The sequence below is a fragment of the Vidua chalybeata genome, chromosome 16, assembly GCF_026979565.1.
Source record: "Vidua chalybeata isolate OUT-0048 chromosome 16, bVidCha1 merged haplotype, whole genome shotgun sequence".
NCBI classification, from domain to species: Eukaryota; Metazoa; Chordata; class Aves; order Passeriformes; family Viduidae; genus Vidua; species Vidua chalybeata.
In genome coordinates this window covers 3,931,917-3,954,486 of record NC_071545.1, presented here as the reverse complement: position 1 = coordinate 3,954,486, position 22,570 = coordinate 3,931,917, and the positions used below count along the sequence as shown (strand labels likewise).

The 22,570-nt window shown below is 38.0% G+C and overlaps 1 protein-coding gene across 4 annotated transcripts in view; it reads right to left on the bottom strand.

Annotated features, from left to right (window-relative positions):
• RBFOX1 (RNA binding fox-1 homolog 1) overlaps positions 1-22,570 on the bottom strand; it is a 1,013,650-nt gene that overhangs the window by 496,117 nt on the left and 494,963 nt on the right. For all 4 annotated transcript variants that reach the window (XM_053957185.1, XM_053957186.1, XM_053957196.1 and 1 more), the window contains one exon: positions 22,402-22,449. In XM_053957185.1, coding sequence (XP_053813160.1) covers positions 22,402-22,449 — 48 coding nt within the window. The remainder of the gene's footprint in view (positions 1-22,401; positions 22,450-22,570) is intronic.

Sequence of the window (22,570 nt, the reverse complement as noted above, 5' to 3'; positions counted from 1 at the left end):
AATTTTAGAAGAGAACAGTGAGCCCACAGCCAGTTCTTGGAACAGAAGATTTCTTTAGGAGTTCTATAAAAAATAAACATTGCCTTACTATGAATCTTGATCAGTTTAAGGGAGCCTGCTGGGGCATGGATCAGGAGACCAGAGCCACACTGCAAACCCAAGCTAAAACCTGGGCCAGTATTTGTTTAGTACTCATGTGTTTGTGTGGGTGGGAGAGTGGTGTAGCTTGGAAAAGGCACATTACCAGGGAATTCTTCTCTTGGAATGCTTCTGCTGAGGTTCAGGTACATTCACATCTACACCTAAACCACAGCTACCTAAAACAATCTCTTTCCTATAAAAATTGGATTTTGTTTACTAACTGGTCTATATAGAGAAAAAATTCTTTGCTCATACGAAGCAAACAGCTCTGCTTAATTTCTAACCACAGCCAGGAGTTAAGAGGACCTGGCAGCTACAGAAGATTTGAAGAATTTAATGTCTAATCACAGTGACTGTTTTCCCACAAGGCTGATGCAAACCATGTAGACTCTTTAGTTTAAGCAGAGAGTTCTAATGATCAAAACTGAAAAAAGAAACAATCTGTGTTTTCTCCACCTGCCCTCTAAACAGGACTCTTCTAGCTACTAATTGTTTTCTCCTTCTGGCAGGGAAAGGGTAGTAGTCCTGTGGGCTTGCTGAAAGTTGTAAAAGCCATAGAACTGAAGAGAGATCAAGAGAGCTGTATCCTGCTCTTTGAGTGCTCATTCCCAACCTGAAGAGCTCCTTCAGCAGCACTTGAAAACACTTCATGCTATAACCACAGTAATGGAAGCCACTTGACCGAGTCAAGCATGGAGCAAGTCTATCATCACACAGCTCCTCCTCTCCCACTTTGTGACAGAATCCTCTGATCCCAATTAACAGAAAAGCTTAATTGAAATAAAATTAGCACTCTTTGCTTTCCCTGCTGTCCTCCCTGCTGTGAAAATCTACTGACTTGTAATTACCAAATTGACTTATTTTAAAATGCTTTCTTTGAATTTCCATTGATCATATTTTGTTCTCCAGTCAGGCTGGCTCTTTGCCAGCTCAGTGAAAAGAACCCCCACCCTTACCTCCACATGAGTGATGCCAATATCAAGATCACTGCTAAGCTCCGCACTATCAAACAGTTGAAATATTACTCAAGGTTTTACATAACCCTAAAACCATCAAACCACATGCAGAATTGATGCTAACATGCCAAAATATAAGAAAGAGCACATATGCCCAGCAATTAATTCACAGAGAAACCTCCCCAAGTTAGAAACCTACAAATATTGTAGGTTATTTCCAACAATTATCAACTCAGGTCTTGTGCTGTTGTACATGGCAGGACTGGATTTCCCTCCTGGCAGACAAACAAGAGGAATGTTACCTTACTGCTGCTGAGACAGCAAAGCTTGAGAAAATAAATTTGAGTGACTCTGAAACCACTTTACTCATCTAGCAGCTGGGAGAAAGCCTTTGCCAAAGAGAAACTCTCCATCTAACACTTTCCTTCACCAGTAATAGGATAAGATCTTTCTATCCCAACAAGAAAGAAAAACACTTGATGGAGATATGTAAGTCACAGAAAATGTGATCTGACAACATTTAAAGAAATAAATATTAATAACTCAGGTGATTTCCCAGATGTAGTATATTATATATGGAAAGCTGCAGAAGAAATCAGAAGGTTCAAATTTTTCTTCATAAACATGTATGAATAATTCCACTTCTATTTGGATAATGACACAGATTTGAATAGGTGCTACTATTGAAATCACCTTGCACATAGTAATTACACACCACAAACTGTTTTGAGATCAATGAGATCAAAATATAGGATCAAAAGAGGTTCAACTTTGAAAAAAGCATACTGAAACATTAAAAATTTGTATCAAGCAGCTAAAAAAAGGAACAGATAATAGGTCATTTTGGAAAATAAGAGAACATCAGTTGGTTCTGTATTTAATAAAATTTTTAGGTTTCTCAGTAATATAGAGGTAAGAGTTCTGTATAAATTGAGCAACAAAAACATAGTGGTTGTTTAGGATTGAAAATAATTTTGAAAAATCTAACATTGCAATAAAGAGAGATTGCCACTTGCTAGAAGGAAGGAATATAGTGCTGATTTCTAGCTTTCAGGTGAAGTATGGTATCTTTAGCTTTAAACCAATGCACATTCTTTAACTTAGATCTCTCCCTGAAAGCTAACTGCCAATCTCCAAATTTAGTTCTCAAAACCTGTATATACACTGCTGGAAATCCAGCCCAGCCCAGGAGAGCAGCAATACACAAAGAGCTGTTTGGTCACTCAGGAGCCTTTCCACTGCTTCCACTACTTAACAAGTTCTGAGGAACAGATGTCCAGATATTTTTTTTTTTTTTTCCCTAATAGCAACTGGCCAAGCCACAATGACTGAAAAACCTCAGTCTGGTTGTAGACAGAGCTGTGGATACCCATTTCCACTCCTCTCTCCACTTCCTGGGTGCAAATGTAACCAGTATGTGAGAGTTTGCAAATGCTCCTTCTCCTTCCTAAATAAATCCCATCATTCCAATTGTTAAATACACAACCACACCCCTGTGAATGTACTCAACAAGAGATGGTGACATTTCTCTCATCATCTCCTGCACACTGAGAACAAACACCAGGGAGCCACTTCTTCTCAAGATCACTGCCACACCCTGCCCTTGCCTTCCCCACTGGGCCCTTTCTCAGAGCAGGGCATTCCCCAGCTCCAACCAGCCCAAGGAAACACCCAGGGCACCCTCAGAAAGGCTCAGGCTGGCAGCAGGCAGAGGAGATACTCCTGGTGGGTGCTCAGCCTGGCACAGGATCTGTGCCCTGTCCTGCAGCACTGTTTGTGCCAAGCCTGGGCACAGCCGTGTGGAACTGGCCGTGCTGCTGAGCACTGCTCCCTCAGCCAGCCTGGCTACACCACCTGCCCCTAGGACAAGGCAACGCAGGCTCCTGTCTCTGACTCACCAAGATTGTCAGGAGAAATGTTCATTTCCTCGTTATGGACATACTTCCCAACATTAGTAGTTTGAATTTTACAACAGGAAAGAATGAGCTTCCTGAACTATTAACTGTTCTGTTCTGGGTTCTCACATCCTTTATTTTTCACTTTTCCCTTCAGTTTCTTGTTATTCTTATTCCATTAACATAAGCTGTGTCTCAGTGCAACTGCATGTCTGACACGGTAAAAACTAACCAAAATCTCACTTTAAGATATCACACACACATTGTTTATATAACCCATTAAATAATGCAACTGTGGCAGAGAATAACTCACACAAATCCTAGAGTTTTTAATACATGGTGCAGACAGCTACAAATCTGCTGCTGGTAGTGGGGCTTCCTGCTTCAGAGCTTAAGCCACGTGCCTGGGAGACTTTAGAAAATGAGGAATCAGTGATGGAATGTGGCACACAATTTCTGAGGTATTACTGCTCCCAGCATCCTGGTGCTGCCTGCTGGAGAGCTGGGGGCCTGCTGCTCGCCACCAGGCACCAAAGTTTCATTAACCAACCCCCAGGATTTATTCCTGACGACGTTTTTGACATTTACACAACATTTTTTTCATTTTTTCATTACCCCAAGGAAAAACAAGAATAAAGGATCTCCTGTTTCCAGACCATCATTTAAAAAGACTAAGCTGTCTTTATGGAAGTGTTTTCATGTAGTAATTTTTGATTTAGTATAGAATTATAATCAGCAAATAACTAAATGCATTTGTAGACCCTGTAGTTTATACAGGGAGTCATTAGAAAACAGCACTTTACATATTTTATGTTTTATGAACTGACAACAACAAAAAACTGAAAACGCTCTTATCCCCACTTACCTCAGCCTTGGTTCTTATTTCAAGCATCTAGAGGGGTAACATTTTTGCCAGTGTAAATATATTTATTCCTACACATGTGCATTAACCTCATTTGACAGTGTAATAAGAAAAGCGTATATAATAAGCATCAAAATAAATTTGTGCAGATATTTTTATTAGTTCCCAGAAATTAATCAATTTTTTTCCTTTTAAACATTTTTGTAGTCTTATGAAGCTTTTTGGTTTTGGTGGGTTTTTTTGTATTTTTTGTTTTTTTTTAAATGGTAAGTGATGCTTTCTATATTGAATTGGCTGGAAAAAATACAGTTAAACCATATCAACTTGGTGGTTTATAAGGGGAAAATGGATTGTGAAAATAGTGTTTTCTTTCTTCCATGCACTTCAGTATTTTGCATGTTTTATCTGGAACTATGCACGTGTCATCAATTTAGCAAACAGAAAGAGAAAACTCACATCCTGGAAAACTTTAGAGCAAACCAGCTAAACTTTACCTTTTCATTTCTTTTTTTTCTTCAATGCAAAGTAATCAGATAACATTTAAAAAGCTGCATATTGATAATAAATATATTTCTTTCCTCCATCATATATAACCATCATATCCCCCACATTACAACAGGTCATTTTGCAGAGCACATTAAAGGTCAGCAGTTCTAAACTCTTTTCTGTTTGAAACCCTGAAAGTGTTTCAGGGGACAGTTTTCCTGTGACACCCAGCCCTCTGCCCAGCACCAGAATGCCCCGACCAAAGGAAAATCCTTTCATTATAGACAATTACAGAACCATGGTTAAAGACAGCGATGCAGCCCTACAAAAACTGCCAGCCAGCTCAGAGTGCCTCACATGAAATCAGAATACAGGAATGACTGAAGAGCTCAGAGCTCCTTGGAAATGTCCCTTGGAAATGTCCCTCACATTTCCTCCTATGTTTTTGCAGCAGATGAGCTGCACACCTCCTGTACTGGGGAAATTCTAAGATCAGAACATTCAGAGACTCATTGGGCATGCTGAATAAAACTCATGGTACAGGTCATCATTAGTCTCTCTTGTCCTGCATCCACTTGAAGCTAAGTCAGCATTTCATGTCTGGAATAATGTACTTGGACAAACATTTAAAAAAATATATTCTTCATAAGAAAATTCAGCATATTCTGTAGAACACTGAAGGTGTTTGACTTTTCCCTTATAAGAAAACCAATTACACTAAAAATGTGATTCCACTTTACAGCAACTTAAAAACAAAAACCACAGAAAGAATTGTTTTCTAAAATCACTTGTACCTTTCATGTGTAAAATAAACCAGTACAGTGTTATAATTGTTCCAGAGATTATGTCCAACATCCAGGTAAACCACAGCACCCTAAAGGTGGCCAAAGAGACCCCAGTGCATGGCTAAAAGATTGCATTGATACCACCACAGAAACAATAGGGCACCTTCCCCCGTTTATCCTCTTTGCATTTTTACTGCTTGCACTGTGTTTTCAAGATTTTCACCATCACTAGATCGAAATCTTTTTTTTTTTTTTTTACCATTTGCCTACTTTTCAGTGTACAAGAGCTAAGAGTGAAATAAGAAGAAATTTCCAAAAGCAGGCTATTAAAGAAATAATCTAAAAAACTTCATATGTAAAAATTATGGAGAATTTTTAAGGCAGCTGCACATTTCCATAAATGCACATGCATATCTAAATAAAACAAAACCTTCAAAGGATAGCTATAGGGAATTTTTTAATTACATGACCTCAGAATATCAGTTGCTTTCCATGATCATACTGAAGAGAACCTGGAACACGCAATTAAATGTCAGGATTGATTTCACATTTGCAAGTTTGAATTTAGTGGGTCTGCTTTACAAAAATCTCCAATAATAAAACAATAATTTCAAAAAGAAAGTAAAGAGAGACAAATTATACACTGTTTTGTCAAAGAAGTTATGAATTGCTCCAAAGGATAGTATGTTAACCATTTTAGTAAGACTGATTTACTAGCAAGGGTTTCTGATGAAGACAACTGATATAGTCTGTATAATTAATCTGTGTCAACTCAAGGAGATTCTTATCTCCTATAAGAAATTGGAAGAATTGATTTGCTGCCCCTCCCATCTCTCAGGTGAGCCCCTGTCTGAAGAGCAGCATTACTGGTTTGTTATTTGCTGCAAAAGAGACACCTGACCAATATATTTACCAAATGTCCAAGGCTGAACCATTAGCTGCACATTATCATCACACACAGAAAACAGGAAACTCGAATTAGAGAGCAGTGGCAGAAGGTTTTGTTTGAATGCAAAGAATGTCTAAACTGAGAATTACACACATCTCACATCAACAATATAATTTGTCTTCCTCAAGTAAAAAAAAAAACCACATCGTAGGGATCATTCTAAAGGGGATTTGCATGTGCCTGAAAAATTACAACAGTTCAAAATAACCATTTTTATGTTCCTATATGATAAGCTGGTTCTGGAATAATAAATAAACAGAATTCTTCTGCGACCTAATTAACAGTTCCACCTGTCCTGAGGCTTCAGAGCAACAAATTGTACTTGGAGGTCACACAGGAAAAGGAGCAAGACAAGTCATGCACAAAAATCCACAGAGAAAAATCAGAGCGTGAGAAAATGATGGAATCCCAGAATGGTTTCAGTTGAAAGGGACCTTAAAGATCATTCAGTTCTGACACCCCTGCCATGGGCAGGGAACACCTTCCACTGTCCCAGGCTGCTCCAAGATCCATCCAGCCTGGCCTTGGACACTTCCAGGGATCCAGGGGCAGCCACAGCTGCTCTGGCAACCAGTAGGAGACCAAAGACTTTTCCTAAGTAGAACAGAACAGGAATCCTTCCTCAAACAGCCAAATTCTCCATCCAAGTCACCAGGCAGGTAATTAGCTCCCTTCAGGCAATATCCAGCCCTCGCACTGTACAGTCATTGCAGTATTTTCAAAAGGAATTAAACTGCCTTAATTACTAAAAAAAAAAAAAGTGGTGAGATATTTTAGGAAGCTCTTTTCACTGACTAGTTCTTAGCATGAAATATTAAATTAGAACATAAGCCCTACCACGATACAGTTTATTTCTTTTTCTACAAGTTAAACTCCCTGATGTAACACTGAATCTCTATCAGCTTGTTTATTTTTTTAATTTCCCACTTCATGACAGGTAAATATTTATCACTACTGGATGATTTATTCATGTGAAAGATCTTTCAGGTTTCCCAAGTACTCACTATACTAATAGAAATGCAATTAAGAATAATTCAGTTAAAAGCTGTAAATGGTAACTCCACAGTGCACACCTCCACTCCCAGCTCAGAAACATATTCAAAATACAACTTCCAGACACCAAAATTTCTTATGCACTCCATCCATATTAAAATGTCATTGGCCGTTGATTTCAGCTTCATTAAACCTTAAACAGTTTATTGAATAATTAGAAAATACCATAAATAAGTATCATATTCCTTTGAGGAGCACTGTTACAAAAAGGATAACACATACTAAATTCAGCCTAACTTTTTAACAGATTTTAAAGTACAAAAAAAAAAAAAAAAACAGCCTGAGGAGACAAAAGCAACAAGTAGAAACTTTGAATAAACAAGACTGTGTACCAAAGACTTTACATTATCTATTGAGAAAATAAAGATTAGAAAACCCAGTAAAAGGAATATGGGGAAGAAAAAAAAAAAAACAAACACAAAAAAAACCAACATCCAAGAAAAACTTCATTATAGAATTTACAAATTCTAAGCTTTGTTGCACAAGTTCATAGATTCCCGAGGCCAGGATCACAGTCCAGTTGGGTTAATCAGATCTTTAGACAGGCAGACATGAAAGCTGCTGCAGTTAGCTTGAAACAGCATGGACTACTGTGAGCACAATTAGCTGAACCAGGTAAACTCCCAGCTGCCAAATTCTGTAAGAACTTATTCTTCATTTGTGTCCAGAGTGCAGTTGGATGTCATTAATGTGCCTAAAAACTAAATTCCCCTTTTCATAGACTATAAATGGCTGTGTGTAAATAATTATAACACCAGCCTTGAAAATTCTGATAAAAAGTTGAATACCAGCAATGGAAACTGAGCTTAGACTTAGAATGTGCTTCTGTGGCACATGAAATTGCCTTGGAAAGTGTGGGACATCAACCACTCTGTGAGAAAATGCACATTGTCATGGCAGCAGTGGCACAAAGGTTACAGGGAGTAACACAGGTCAGGCAAGTTCTCATTTATTACTAAAAACTGCTTTAATTTTTAATCTACTATAATATACAAAAATTACTGTATTATTATATATAAATATTATTAAATTATTGTTAAATTATTATATTATATATAAATAATACATATTATAACATATTGTTTTTATATACTATATTACTATATTATAATGCCTACAGAAAAAAAAACAGCTTTCCCTACACACAGCCATGGCACTTACTAATCTTGCCAGTCAAAAAAACCCTTTCAACTCCCCAAGATGCTGTAAATAAATGCCTGGCTAAGTAGCCAGGTCCTGTGCTGTGCCCTGCAGGCCACAGGAGTCAGGCTTTCATTGACAGGCTGGAAAAGGCAAGTTAATAGTTGTGGGTCTCTGGTTTATCCCCAGGAGTGCCACATGGCAGCTCCAGAGTAAAAGAATCCACTGCTAATTTCATCCTCCCTTATATAAATGTCAAGCATTGTGCATTAGCCCATCCCTTAGGGACTCATGTGCAAATGCTTTTTGTGAACAATATTGTAACAGCAGCCTTGGTGTGAAAGCCCAAGTTGTTTGGCAATCCCACACTCAGCAATAAGTAAAAACAAATAAATAAACCCCACTACTACAGGTAAGAAACCTGCTCAGATAAATACACTTAAGCATTGCAATCACATTACAGAGCAAAGGAAATCTCAGCAAAATCAAAAGCTTTAGAAATGGTGGGGGTTGAGGTGTACTTTTCAGTTTAGCAATGTATTCACTTGTGGTTTGAACAAATTAATAGAATTGCTTTTGTGAAAAATTTCATCACGACTATTACAAAAAGAAATAAACTTTGTTTTCAAAAGCATCATCCCAGAACAATTCACCTACTTATCACCAAATCCTTCAAGCTGGTTTTATGTTATATCAGTCATATTCCTGCTTTGAGAATTGGCTACCCCAGCTTCTCTTTGCTCATTATGAACAGAAATAAATAAAAAAAAAAATAGGAAATCCTTACCAAGATACGTAAATCCAGCAGTAATCCTCTCCCTCTAATAAAATAATCTAATACAAATAATGCCTAAATGACATCAAGAGTTCAGGGAGAAAAGGAGGAGGGAGGTGAAAGAGTAAAAGAAAAGCACTGAGGCTTCTGCCACAGTCAGGCTGCTTGGTGACAAAAAGTGCTCTCATTTTAGGCTGAAACGTAAAAAAATGATGTTTAGGACTAGTTTCCAGAGGCCAGCATGAAGAGTAAACTGCATTTTGTAATGCCTTACATCAATTTAATTTCTTCATTGCCTGGATCTTGTGTGATTGAGAGGGAAAGAGCAGCTGCTGTCACACACATGGATTTGACACAACATATAAACATGGAACTACAGCTCCAACTATTTTACTGTATTACAGAGATGTGGCCATTGGAATGCTTCACTTTTTACTACACATAACAAACAGCAGTGAAGAAAAGAAGTAGAAAGAACAAGAGTGGCCTGATAGAAGCCAATTTTTTATTAATTTTGTTGTGCAAAACGCTTACAAAAATTTTAGTAGAGTAAGGATTCACCACATTAAGGAATAATACACAGGCAGTAGAAAAAATTATTTTGTCATTGTATCAGATCTAAACAAGTCCAATAAACATCCAGAAGAGCTGCAGTGACAGTGCAATAATGGAGAACCCAGACCATGGCTTCTGCTGAGGATGAACAGGCCTTAAAATAACTTCCAAGTTGCTATGAAATGAAGTCGTTGGGGGCGAGGAATAAACCCAACACCTATTCCAGTTAAAAAGGAGCCAGGAGTTCCTGGCAGGTATGTTCTTTAGCCTACAGTGCCATCGTCTGGCTATGGAAGCTATATCATCATGAGGTGGGGAAATGCAACAAGCTAAATATTTAAATGTAAAAAAGAGCAAGCTTTAGTACTATGCACGTTTCTAACAATACATGGTATGGAGGGGAGTTGTGGTGTTTACATGGAGAAGCATTGCATGCATAAATGAAAATGTAATTCTCAAGTAAAGAGAGAACATGAGAGCAGAACATTCAAACCAAATGACAACAACTATGGCTAAAAATATCATGTAATATAGAATTATGCTTCTTTTGTCTTTCTTTTTTTTTAAATAGAGTTATTAGTTTAAACTTGGAGTTAAACTATGTAATTTGAAAACCATTGCTAAATAGTTTATGATTGTGGACCTCAAAGGCAAGTGCACAAAGTGATATTTCATTAATTAAGGGACTACAACAAAAACACTTTTTGAACTACATATCTCGTAACATTTAAACCACGTACATAAAATCTACTCTGAGCTTCACTATGCCAGGGAAAAAAAAAAAAATAACACAAAAACGAGCATTTTCTTTTTTATAATGATTATTACAGCACCCACAGCTCTCCAACTTTAGCGGTAAGCAAATCCAGCTTGAGTGATGTTTTAGACAAAGCTCAAATGAAATAAGTGGACTTTTTGGTAACTAAGGAGTGTTAGGATCATCAGTCTGGTCCTAAAATTCAGATAGATAGGATAAAAAAATCCCCAGGACATGACACATGCAGCCCTGGGGAAACTCACAACAAGCTTGGGTATGTTTCAAATACACAGGAAAGTAAGAGGCAAGGTAAGAGAAGTTTGTGACATTTACATCAACTTCTTTTTTTAGTGAGTATGACATTCCAGAGCTCTTTTAATTAATTTTGAAGCACTGTTTGAGGTGAAAGAGTACGTACAAGGAATGTTTTGAAAGATAAATTAATTAGCATGCAGAATAACTTGTTCTAGGCTCCAATCTGACTCAATTCTCACAGCCTTCTGTGTCAGATTACAGCAGATCAGATTTGAGTACTCCGCTGTTTGGTTTAAAGGCATAAAGTCAATAAATTCCCAACAAAGTTCAGCTTGCAGAGCCTCCAAAATAAATATGGACACTCTGACAGAGTTTGCACTGGTTAAGGAACTTGAAAAGTGTGCAGAACTTTTAAAAATTATGATACTTTCCTTTGAGAACTTGACTTTAGGAACAAACATTAAAAGTTTTGGAACCCAATAATCTCCAAATCTCACAGCAACAACTAAGATTTGCATCTGCTCCAGACACTGAGGCTGGAAGTAAGTGAGCCCACATAATCCTTTCTTTCCCCAGATGGCACTGGATGATTTTTTCCTCACACAGTGAGACAGAGTCTCGCTGGAATCACAGCTGCAATGTAAGCACAGCAACCTTACCCAGCTGTCTTAATTATCTTAATGGCAATTGGCAAGGACTGAGGGAACGCCCAGAATTACAAAGTTTTTGGAGGTTCTTCAAAGGAATTTCATCAAGCAGCAGCATTTCATTTAAATTCATTAAGAAATGCCAGTGAGTGTAAATAAGGTCACCTGGGCTGGTTTGAAAAATGAATTTGCAAGTCCCTTGAAAGCATTTTCTTCTCACTGCAAACAAAATCTGGCCAGAACTCCAGCACCTGGCGTGTGTGTGAGGGGGTTATTCTGCACAGTGTAGGAAAGCTGTGACAGCACAGACCTCCTTCAAAGAAATCAGCCTCAGCTGAGATACAATCAGCTTTTTGGGACAGAATTTGGAAAATAAATGCAGCTGGAAAACACAGCCATGTGCTAATTTGTGCAGGATCAAAACTAGATGCATGGTGGACATGGACAACTTTTGCAATTGATTGACAAAACAAGCTCTATTTCCAAGCTCCCCAAATGGAAATACAGAGTCAAGGCAGATTCAGTAAAGTCCACTAGCTGGGGTAACATTAAAAAAAAACCAGAGGCATCATGTTATATAATTAAAGTATCAAATCAACGAGAGCTCTGTAACCACATGGAAACAGAAAACAGGTTTGCACATTTAAATATTGCCCTAGAATGAGCTGCAGGAAAAAAAAAAATCATTTCTACATCACATTATCAGTGATTATATGAAATGACTTAATCTTTTATAATAAAATACATAGGGACATTACCATGTCAATGTTGTAGACTAAAACATCAGACATTAAAACCAAGACTGTGGTTGGGTGGCAGAAGATATTTTAATACACATAACTTGGTCACTAAATTAGGGAGAACTTTGTACTTCAAGGAACTGAAACAATTTATATATGTTCTTAATTAATAATGCTCTTAATCTGACATACAATTTTAAGGCAACTTTGATACAAATGAAGCTGTACTAGAGAGATGGAGAGATGGAGTGTTACTTTTCTGCATGCTGTTGAATTTTAATGCTCTCATAGATCTGATGCCATGCAGATTCTAAGGGTTTTCCATTTACCTTTTGCATTTTTTTTACTTAGACTGTGTAGTAAAGATTGAAAATTCATTACATGTTAATAAACAGTGCGTCACAGTTCTTCAAAAGCATTTTATAGACTATAACCAATAAAGGGTGAAGTTCTTCAGGTGTTCCAAATTTTCTAAACTACTCAAACACTGTCAGAAGAAATTTCATCCCAAGGTCAGTTAGAAATACACTGAGTAATCGTTTTGCACCTTCACCAGCAGTGAAAAGGCATCAAAGCAGATATAAACCCCACCCTTTCAATGTAGAAATGTGTTCTACTGCTTTGGAAAGGAATGGGGGAGATCCTGACTTGCAAGGTCACGAGAGCCAGCCAGGATGTTCCTGACTGGATTTCACCTCCCACACCTGGCATCTCAGAGGCAAAAAGCAAAGCCTGCTTTTCTTTGGCTGCTGTGAACCAAAGAAATACAGGGATCTGTTTAGGAGAAACACAATAGTACAGGCAGATGAAGACAAAGGAAATGCAAGCCAGCAACACAATAAAACAGCATCAAACTTTGGGTGCAAAGGCAAAAAGTTTCAGGAGGTTCCAACAAGAGTGTCCTAAGGCACAAAGAATTTTTTCCATCCAGCTGGTATGACAATACCTCAGCTGGTATAAGATTTTACAGCTCCCTGCAAATTTTGTCTTACATTACCCATTAACCAATTACCAGCAAAAGGCCACAGCAAGCCAAAGTTTTAAGAAAGAAACAAATCTGCTGAAACAGATGTTCCCTGCTGGATTTCAGACCATTCACACATGTAACAAACCTGCTCTGTTCCTTAGACTTCAACCTTTAAAATGTTACCCTCTTTCCCTTTCAGATATTGAAAGGGAAAGAGGGTAACAGAGAACAGATTTGTTTTTTTAAATGGCTTTGTTTTGAAGTCAAAATGTTTGCTCCTTGCATGGTATGCATATTGCCATTATCTAGGAAAAAAAAAAAGTTAAATTAACTTTCTTTTGTACATTAGCCTGCAGATAAAATGAAGAATAAAAGAAGCCTTACTTTAGACTTTGAATATCAGCATTCTTTTTTCAACATTTATACTCTATTTTTTTCAGAAATAATCCCTGATCTTTTAGAAAACAGTTGTGACACAGCAAGTATGACATAGTGGGACATGTCTGTACACCAGTCCTTTTAATATTGTCCTGGTTTAGCACTGAAGAGATGAGATAAATGGCAGAATCCCTGGATTTTCCTGACCTTGATCAAGAAGAAGAAATTTTTAGCTGAAGTGTGCAAAACTGCTATGATTACATCAATCTAATCTGGGAAGCACATGGTTTATATATAAACCATGGTCTCTGTCTCATCCATCACATTGAAAGACAATAAAACATACTTCTGTTCAAAAAATTGGAAAAAAAATCCATTAACCCTTATTTTACTCCTTACATAAGAATCCTCAGCCATTTTTAAAAGACTACAGAAAGATGCACACATATTCAAGTTTCGAAATACGGATATATGTAAATTTAAATGTAAGCGCTCTTATAATAACAGGCTGCTTTAGGCAAAAAGACACTCTGCATCATTGCTGAAGAAATCAGTTCTGAAATAATGGAATTAGGAAGTTTTGATCAAACAGCCCAACCAACACCATAAAAAGCCATCTATAGCTACAGAGAAAAGATTTACCTGGCAAGAGATCCAATACAAGTAAAAAAGACAAACTGGAATCAATGAGGAATGAATTGGATTACTGGACAGAAGCATATTCTTGCACATGTTCAAGCTACTGGGAAAGTAACAGAGCCAGCAGGTATAAAAAAACCTTCCAAATGTCTGCTTACCCTTTCCTGATCCAATCACAGCCATGCTGTTAATCAGGCTGGATTACATCCCAGATATTAATTTGGCAAACAAAACAATCATCTGATTCAGTCTGTCCCCTTCAAATAAGCTGAAAACAATCTGCCCCTGATAATCTTGCCATGCATGTGCTCCTGGAGAGCCACCTGATCAATTGGTGCTGAGATGAGAGGAGATCTCTGCATTCACATACACATGCCATGAGGCTTTCCCTATCCATTCACGGCGTGGAAACGTGTCCTATAATGCCCAAGGAATATGCAAGGTGAAGGGAGGCAGCTCAAAGAGTTATGGACTCCTTTTGACTAAAATTAAATAAATCCTACAGATGAACTCATGTTGTGTATGAACAAAAGGCTGCTGGCTCATCAAAGCATCACTTCCTCACTGACCAGAGGAACCCTGACCTGCTGCTGGGATTCCTTCCTGGAAACACTTTCAGCAGCTGGAGACTTCCTCTGCATCTCCTGGGCTTTGGGTTTGGTTAGGGTTTTTTGTCTCTTCACTTAATAAACTATCTCAACTCATGACATTTCTTGCTTTTACCTTTCCTGTGTCTCTCCAACCCCAGAGTCAGGTGGCTGGGGGGTACCAGCTGCTGCCTCAGCCAGCTCACCAACATGTCAAACCCTTTGGGTGACATTCTGTCCCTCCTCCTTCCCTGTGACAATGCTGTTAAGCATAAGTGATATTTCTCTTTGAATCACTGATTCCAGAGAGCCTCAATGCCCAAAAAGAATCCCCAACATGAGCCAGCTCCTAAGACAACACCTGGGGACCAACAGAGGGGTTAACACAGAGGAGGAATCACAGAGCTCCTGCCTCTGGAGCCAAACATTCCTGTGCAGGATTCCAAGCCTGTCCAACAGACTCACATGTTGCTGCAGGCACAGAACTGAGCCCACATGCACACAGGGTCAGTGCACAGCCCCTGCTCTCATCCACAGTAATGCTGAAGACATGGAGTAGAAGAAACAAATGAGAATTTTTAATACCTAATATTCCTAAATATTTCCATGAGAATTTATTCTTGTTCTTATTTTTTATTCTCTTAATAAGGAGAACAAATGCAAAAATAGAAGCAGCTGTTCAATTCCTAAAAGGACTCAAATTTTCAATATCAAAATTTCAACTTTCCATAGAGATACAATATTTGATACAGAAAGAATATTATCTCTCTCCATTTTATGATTTAGAGCAGTGGCCTGCATCGAGTTCTTCTCACAAATTTCAAGTGGCATTTCCAAGTTTCCTATACAAAGGTTTCAGTGAAGAGTGCACAGGACTACACAACGTTTACGCCACACAGAAGCAGCCTGAGATAAGAGCATTTGCCTGGTGTTAAAGACAGAGCAACTGCAGCCTCCTCTCTAGCAGTGTATTGGTGGGATTGTCTCAACAGGAACTCTACTACAAGGACTCAGAATAAATCATAAAATAACTCGCATTTCCACTCCTTTTTTTTATGGAGAAATATATAACCTCTGGATTTTTAACTCACCAATAGGGCTCTTTAAGGAACATTTAGGAAAACAGGCCTGTCAGTGCCTATTTTCCTTACTGAGAGGAAAATTAAAATGTAAGAACAAAACATTTCTATGCCTAAGCACAGGTTGGCAGTAAGTTAAATGATAAAAAAGGCCCCAACCTGTCTGTACAGAGATAATTTTGCTCACACCAGTGTAAGGCCTCCCTTCTCTTTCAGCGCTCTTTAGACCAGGTCCAAAAAAAACCTGTGACCACAAAAGTACCTGCCAGTAAGGTGGGTCATAGGTACACGTTGTCAGCTCAGTCCTGCTTTATCAAATCTCCCACATCTTTATTTTAAGAAGTGAGAAGAAAAAGAGAAGGAAATGTCAACTGGAAACGTACTTGTCCCTAAAGCATCAATGACCATGAAGCTCTCTGGCACATGCAAACCCTATAAACCCCCACACTGAGGAGCCTGGGTTCGAACAGCTGACACCACCCAAGAGCTTTCAAAAGGAAAAGTTCCCCCACAGCAGCAAAAGCTGCAGTCTCCCACTGCTGTGAAGTTTTACTGGTTCACAGACAAGATCCAAGACATGTTCCCATTCACAGCATACTAGTATTTATAGATCTGTGGGGTTTTCCCTTTTTTATATAACTTCAAAAGCCAATTCCCCTCTGTTTTTACACCTGTTGAAAATTTAATGGCCAGATGTAAACAAAATTTCAGCAAGACTTGAGTCTCCCTCAAATTATTCTTCACTTAATTTTAACAGATAATTAGCATCAACTCAGACTTGAGTTTTCCCTTTCCCCTCTGATTCTTCTCCCCTAAATCTCAATATTTTAACTTTACATTTAGCCAAGTATTAAAGCAAACAGTTTCTGTCTCCTGCCTTCTCCCTTGTCCCCAAGTGAAACATAATTACTTGTATGCAATGCAGGTACAGTACATATGAATATATGCCAAAGTAACTTGTGCATACATTTACTTCAGTGCTAATAAAATATTCATGCATATAAAAGAATGTTCTTTCTAGCTCGGTGAGTTTTTTAGGAGTTATTAGCAGGAATGTGTCATATACCTAATGACATTTATTTCAAGGTAGAAGAGATTCAAAAAGGAAAGTAAAATAAAGTCTGAGAGCTAATTCTGTAGACAATCACAGAATTATAATTTCAAGATTTATCAAAATAGCTTCAAAATGAAGATTTGAAAAAAATGCAATTTATTTGCAGCAGACACCATGTTTATACATATTAATACTGGGATAGGAGATGTGATGGTTCAAGATGGAACACGTTGGCCAAAAGACACACTATAGTAGCAGCTTTTTTTAGCACTCTGCCTTAGCAGGTACTGCAGCACAGCAAATACACTATCCATGTCCCTTCTGTGTATTCAGCATATGTAAAAGTCATGCAGCAGAACACGTTGACACTTCAGTGGGAGGTCAAATTATTGTTTTGGCACTTCTGTCACGCCTGTCACTTCAATTCCACTTTATCAAATTACAGATTGCTAGATAGAGTTGGATTAAGGGGAAAGACAGACACACACACACAGAGGAGCAACTGTCACCACTTCAGTTGTGAAATCCCATAATTGCATGTCAGTGACAGCGAGAACAAGAGAGCAGTAATGGGGCTGACATTATGAGCATTCAAATACCAGGAAACTTTGCAGCAAGACTTTGCACTCTGTCAAGCCACATGCCAGGAAATGGACTGGATTTCTGAGCAATTCCTCACATTAGAATTGCCAATATTTATTAGGCTGACTAATAAATAATGCAGTGTCTTAAGTTCCAGGGCAACTTTCAGCTCCCTGTTTTCCCAGAAGTCTTGCTTTTATTTGAAAAGAACATAAAACTAAGACAAAGGAGAAAAAACCACTTTGATTTAAAAATATCACTAAAAGAAGTATGAATAACAATAAATACTGTCTAAACAATGTAGATTATGGGCTTGATTCAACTTTCTGAGTTTTAGGATCCCTGGAGAGCAACAGATCTTGATTTTAAATAATTGTGAAGGAATCAGCCATGAATTTCAAGTAACTTTTCTGGTAATAAACAAACAAACAAACAACACACCCCACACACACAGCCCTTAGATAACTTTACCCTTTGGTGGAAGATGTGAAAACTTCCAGCTCTGCGCTGAGGAAGGCTCACGAAGCGTCACGTAAATCTGACTTACATGAGCTGAGATGTCAGGGGAAACATCTGCCGTGCTGTGACAGCAGGATGCTATTCCTGGAACAGCTCATTATTCCCCCTCTGGGTTACTCCCCCTGGTTCCTGAATTCTGTGGTCAACCCTCTCCACTTTGTGTGGTCCTGTCCTGCAATGGTTCAGCAACACCAGGGAAAGAGGCAGGAGAAAGAGGAATCATTTGTTCACTCTCTTAGACACCAGAAGGGCCATTAGCATTCAAAACTTCCTTAGATTCCTCCAAATCTATACCCAAATACAATTTAGACACTTCTCTACCAATCTGTTGGAATCTATAATCTTCCCTCACAATAGAAAAATAATTTCTTTCAATGGGAGTGAAAATGCATCTCAATAATCTACACAATTATGCAGATTGCAGGATGCCTTCACAAGGGAATAAAAATGTCACTTATTCCTATTCAGTGCTAAAGAACCCCTAAACAGCAGGAAAAGGGACTACCACGAAAGGAAACAGCATAATAACAAATCCACATCGATGACACCAGGAGTTGACTTAGTCCCTCCATTGTGCTCCTCACTATTTGATACAACTTATTAATTCCCTTCTACAGTCATCTGAAGATCAGAGAAATTGGATAAATATTTTCTCCTAAAAAAAACATTCCTTTCAACTTCCAGGAAAAACATCTTTATATGATCACTATGAATAAGCTAAAAGAACCCCAAAAACAACCTGCAATAAGCCATTGAATAGACAAAGCAAAATATATTTGTAATGCTGTTTCTTTTTCTCCTGATTTTGTCTCAGACACACTTTGTAACCTTGCCCTTCATATATCCATTTCTCCATATGTAACTCAAGCCATATAACTGTAAGCATTTTTCTCATAGGTGTTTTTAATTTGTTTGTAAAGTAATTTGAGATCCACTGACAGAAGGTACTAAAGAAAAAAAAAAGAAATATTTTGCACAGCAGGCAGAGAAAAGGAAAGGCATTACTGCCTACCCCATATCCCACAGCAGGTAATAGGGAGTTAGGAAACATTATGGCACTCCAGGGAACCTTCCTACCTTCCTGACCCATCAGGTTATTGCCCTGATGCACTGCCATAAACTCTGCAGCTCTCATAAAGCCTCTGCACTCCCAGCTCTGAAGTGGGACATTTTCAAGTCAAGATGCCTCTCAAAAATATTCTCTCCATTAGCCACTTCCTTCTCCAGAAGGGAAAATGCAGCAGGACACCCTGGGTGACCTTGAGCCCCTGCTAATGGTGCTGAGTGCTGCTGGATGGGGGCATTTTCTGCCTGCCAGCAACAGGAGAGTGACACTGCACATTACAGCCAGCACAGCCCCATTAGGGGCAGAATAAACTGAAATAAAACAGAAATGAAACAGCCAGATCTGAAGAATAAAACATTCCCAGCATAGTAAAAAGAAGCTGAGACAAAATTATCCAGCACAGAAAGGTCACTGTAAGTTAACTTCCAGTTTGCAGTGTCAGGTGGAAATGTCACACAAAGGATGTCAGGGGATGTAACTTTATATCAGAGTTTTGGTTTCACAGCATTGTCATGAATTAATTTGATGATATGACAATTGCAGAGTAAAACAAAGTATGTCCTTTGTGCTCTATTCAGATCTCAGAGACAGAGCAGGACTGAGAGAAATCTTATTTACAGTTTCTTTTTCTATTTATATTTTTGGAGATTACTGTTTGAAGCAAGTCCCATATAAGCATATTTTTAAAATGATAACTGCTCAGACAAAATAAAGTTATGAACTGAGATTAAATAAAAAACAAGGAAGATTTATAAAATACACTTCTATAAAAAACAAGGCAAGTTTTTCAGGTAATGGGAGATAATGGAGCTGTGTAAGGGCAACAACAACAAAAAGGCTGTACACATTAGAAGCCTTCTTAGAGACAGACAGTGGCTTGGTGATAGCAAATGGAAGGACTTGAAAGGAATCCACCTGCTCTCCCTCTTGGCAAAATGGCCAATATCCTTATTAATTGCCTTCCACCAGAACCATTTTGTTTGTGCCCAACACACAGAGTTATATCAGAAAACACGGGTAAAAGGAAAAACAACCTCACCATCTGTCATCGGCCCTGCAATAGCAGAACATCACACAGGCATTGCAATCATGGCTCAAATCCCCAAACATCACATGGCTAGAAGCAGATATCCATGGATTTTTTACAAAAATCACACATGGTATGTTTTTAACAGGTTTCTTCCTGTGACAATTTAAGGGTCACTTTTTATCCATTTGTTTCTTTGAGAAGCAAAGCTGAGCCATTTCTCATTTCATTTTCATGAGTCATTAAACATGCAATATTGTGATGTTCAGAATGGTGCTGGGAGATCCAAACAAGAAAGTTTGGGAGTGTCAAATGCAGAAAAAAGTATTCATGTAGGAAATGAGTTGTACGTGCACTTATGGGTCTTCTGCTGGGAATGGTAAGGGCAATTAAGTAATTCATAATTATCCAGGCCAGAGAGAGCAGACTGTGCATTGCTTGTCACCTGGTATTCTCAAACCTGGGAGCTTTTAGCCTTGCAGGAAATAAATAAAAATCTTACATGGAAAGGTCAGTTGAAGACAATGAAAGGAGAGACAGATCACAGTGATGAAGTGGTTATGATAATTAACTGCTATTTTGGAATTTACAGAATAATAGATTTCAAAATAATAAGTACAGTTATTAAATTTGAGTTTGCCTGCAGGCAATGCTTTAGTCATGGTTACATAAATTTCTACTTCAGAAGTCATAGATTAGGAAACTTCAGAAAAAAAAGGAACACAAGAAAAGGCACCTTGCAGGTTTGTATTTTGTGGTTAACTGGGAAAATTTCCAATTAATTACTAATGATATAGTTCATTAGTAGTATATTTCATTATGGAAGTGCAAATTATTAGATACTAATGATGCGTGCCCTAATTGCCGCAGTTTGTCTTGATTTCAAGTTCAATGAAATAAAAATATTTATTTACAATGTTTCAGGTTTATGAATTACATTACATTCTTAATTGATGCTTTCAACAAACATGAAACAATTCATTAGTATTAACCAAGACTGATGGATCTGTATTTGATGATCACTGCTAAGTCCCTCCCTGGACTGGAAGAACAGCTGTCACTTAAACGTGGTGGAAGCTTCCATTTTGGGACCAAACACAGAGAAAAGATGAAACAGATCCTGCAACATGTGTTTATCACATTCCTGCTCTTTCAAAGTGCTTCCACAAAATAACAAAAGGAAAAAGAAAAACCCAGGGGTTTTCTAGACTATATTTTTCTCGGGGTTTTCTGCTAATTGCAGTCTCTGGATGTGAAAGCTGGATATCCTGAGTCACTGAAGGTAGAAAGTACCCAGGCTCAGAGCAGTCCCTTTGAGTTTCAAAAGAAGGTATCAGGCACACATCTCCTGCAATTCCTCCTGAGGTACAAACCATGGCATCATAAACCAGGAAAAATCCCACAGTTTACTGGCAACAGGCTGGTGCTCTGCTAGATAAAAGTTGCAATACAAGGAAGAAGAAATATAACACTTTAATAAATTGTCATTCAAAGCTTGTCAGGCTCCTGACACCTTTTCCCATAATTCACACTACAGAAAGAACTTCTGGCTTGGGCAGTTTTAGTAGTTGCTACCAACACTAAAAAAAAGTCAAAACTTGGGGTTTAGAAGTAAGCTCCCAGCCTGGATTTTAGCCCAATTTAAAGCAACATGAACCTAAATGGAAGCACCTGGAGAGTTTGATGGAAGCTGATGCTCAGAACCTGCAGCCTCAGTGGGACAGAGTGAGTACCAGCCAGAGTTAGAGACTTTAAACCATGCAATGTGCTCAACACTTCCCCAAACTCAGTTACTATTCCACACAGAAATACCCTGCACAGATCTAGTAATCCAGATTTTCAAATTTCAGTAGCAACAGATTTCCAAGCAAAACACGTTACTCTCTCTAAAACTGGACTGATATTTATTTCTGACAATTACATTTTTATAAGCTGAAGGCTTCTTTGTGAAGCCTTTGTTTCTTGGTTAGTTTTTACTGTGGGTAAGGAGAAGAACACAACTGAAAACTTATTTTGTATCTGGTTTATATTTATCCACAGAAAATAAAACTGGAAATATTTGTTTTAATCAATCCTTTAAAAGGGAAAAAATATTTCAAAGGTACTACTTCTAAAGCAAAAAAAACCCAATCATCTTGCTGTCTTACAAATATTTAACATGGTATGCCAACTTTATTATGACAGACACACAATAACTTTGTTATTAATGTAAATTAAGAATACGAAGTGCAACTGCCTTGTAAACTTTTCTGTAGTATAAAGAGATTAAGACTATAATTCCCTTCTTCTTCTATAAAAACAGTTATTCAAATTTTTAGCAAATATATTCAATAGAGTAAGACTGTTCTGTCCCCATTGAAGTTAAAATACAACATGAACACTTATACATATAAAGATCCATAAAATAATTTCACATGATTGAATTAAAATAAAAACCCAAGCAATAACCAGAGAAAATCCCAGCTACTAGAGTTTCCTGAAAAATCACATTAAAACAAGCCACTTACTTTTCTGTCCTCAGTTTCTACACCAGAACTGCACTCTGCTTTAGTGTCCTGAAAGCACAAACAGAGAAGCCCATGTCACAAAGCACATTGACCAGCACTGGGGAAGTAACTCAGGCTGAAGAATTGTTATTTTTGTACACAGAGTTATTTAAATATATGATGGCAAGTG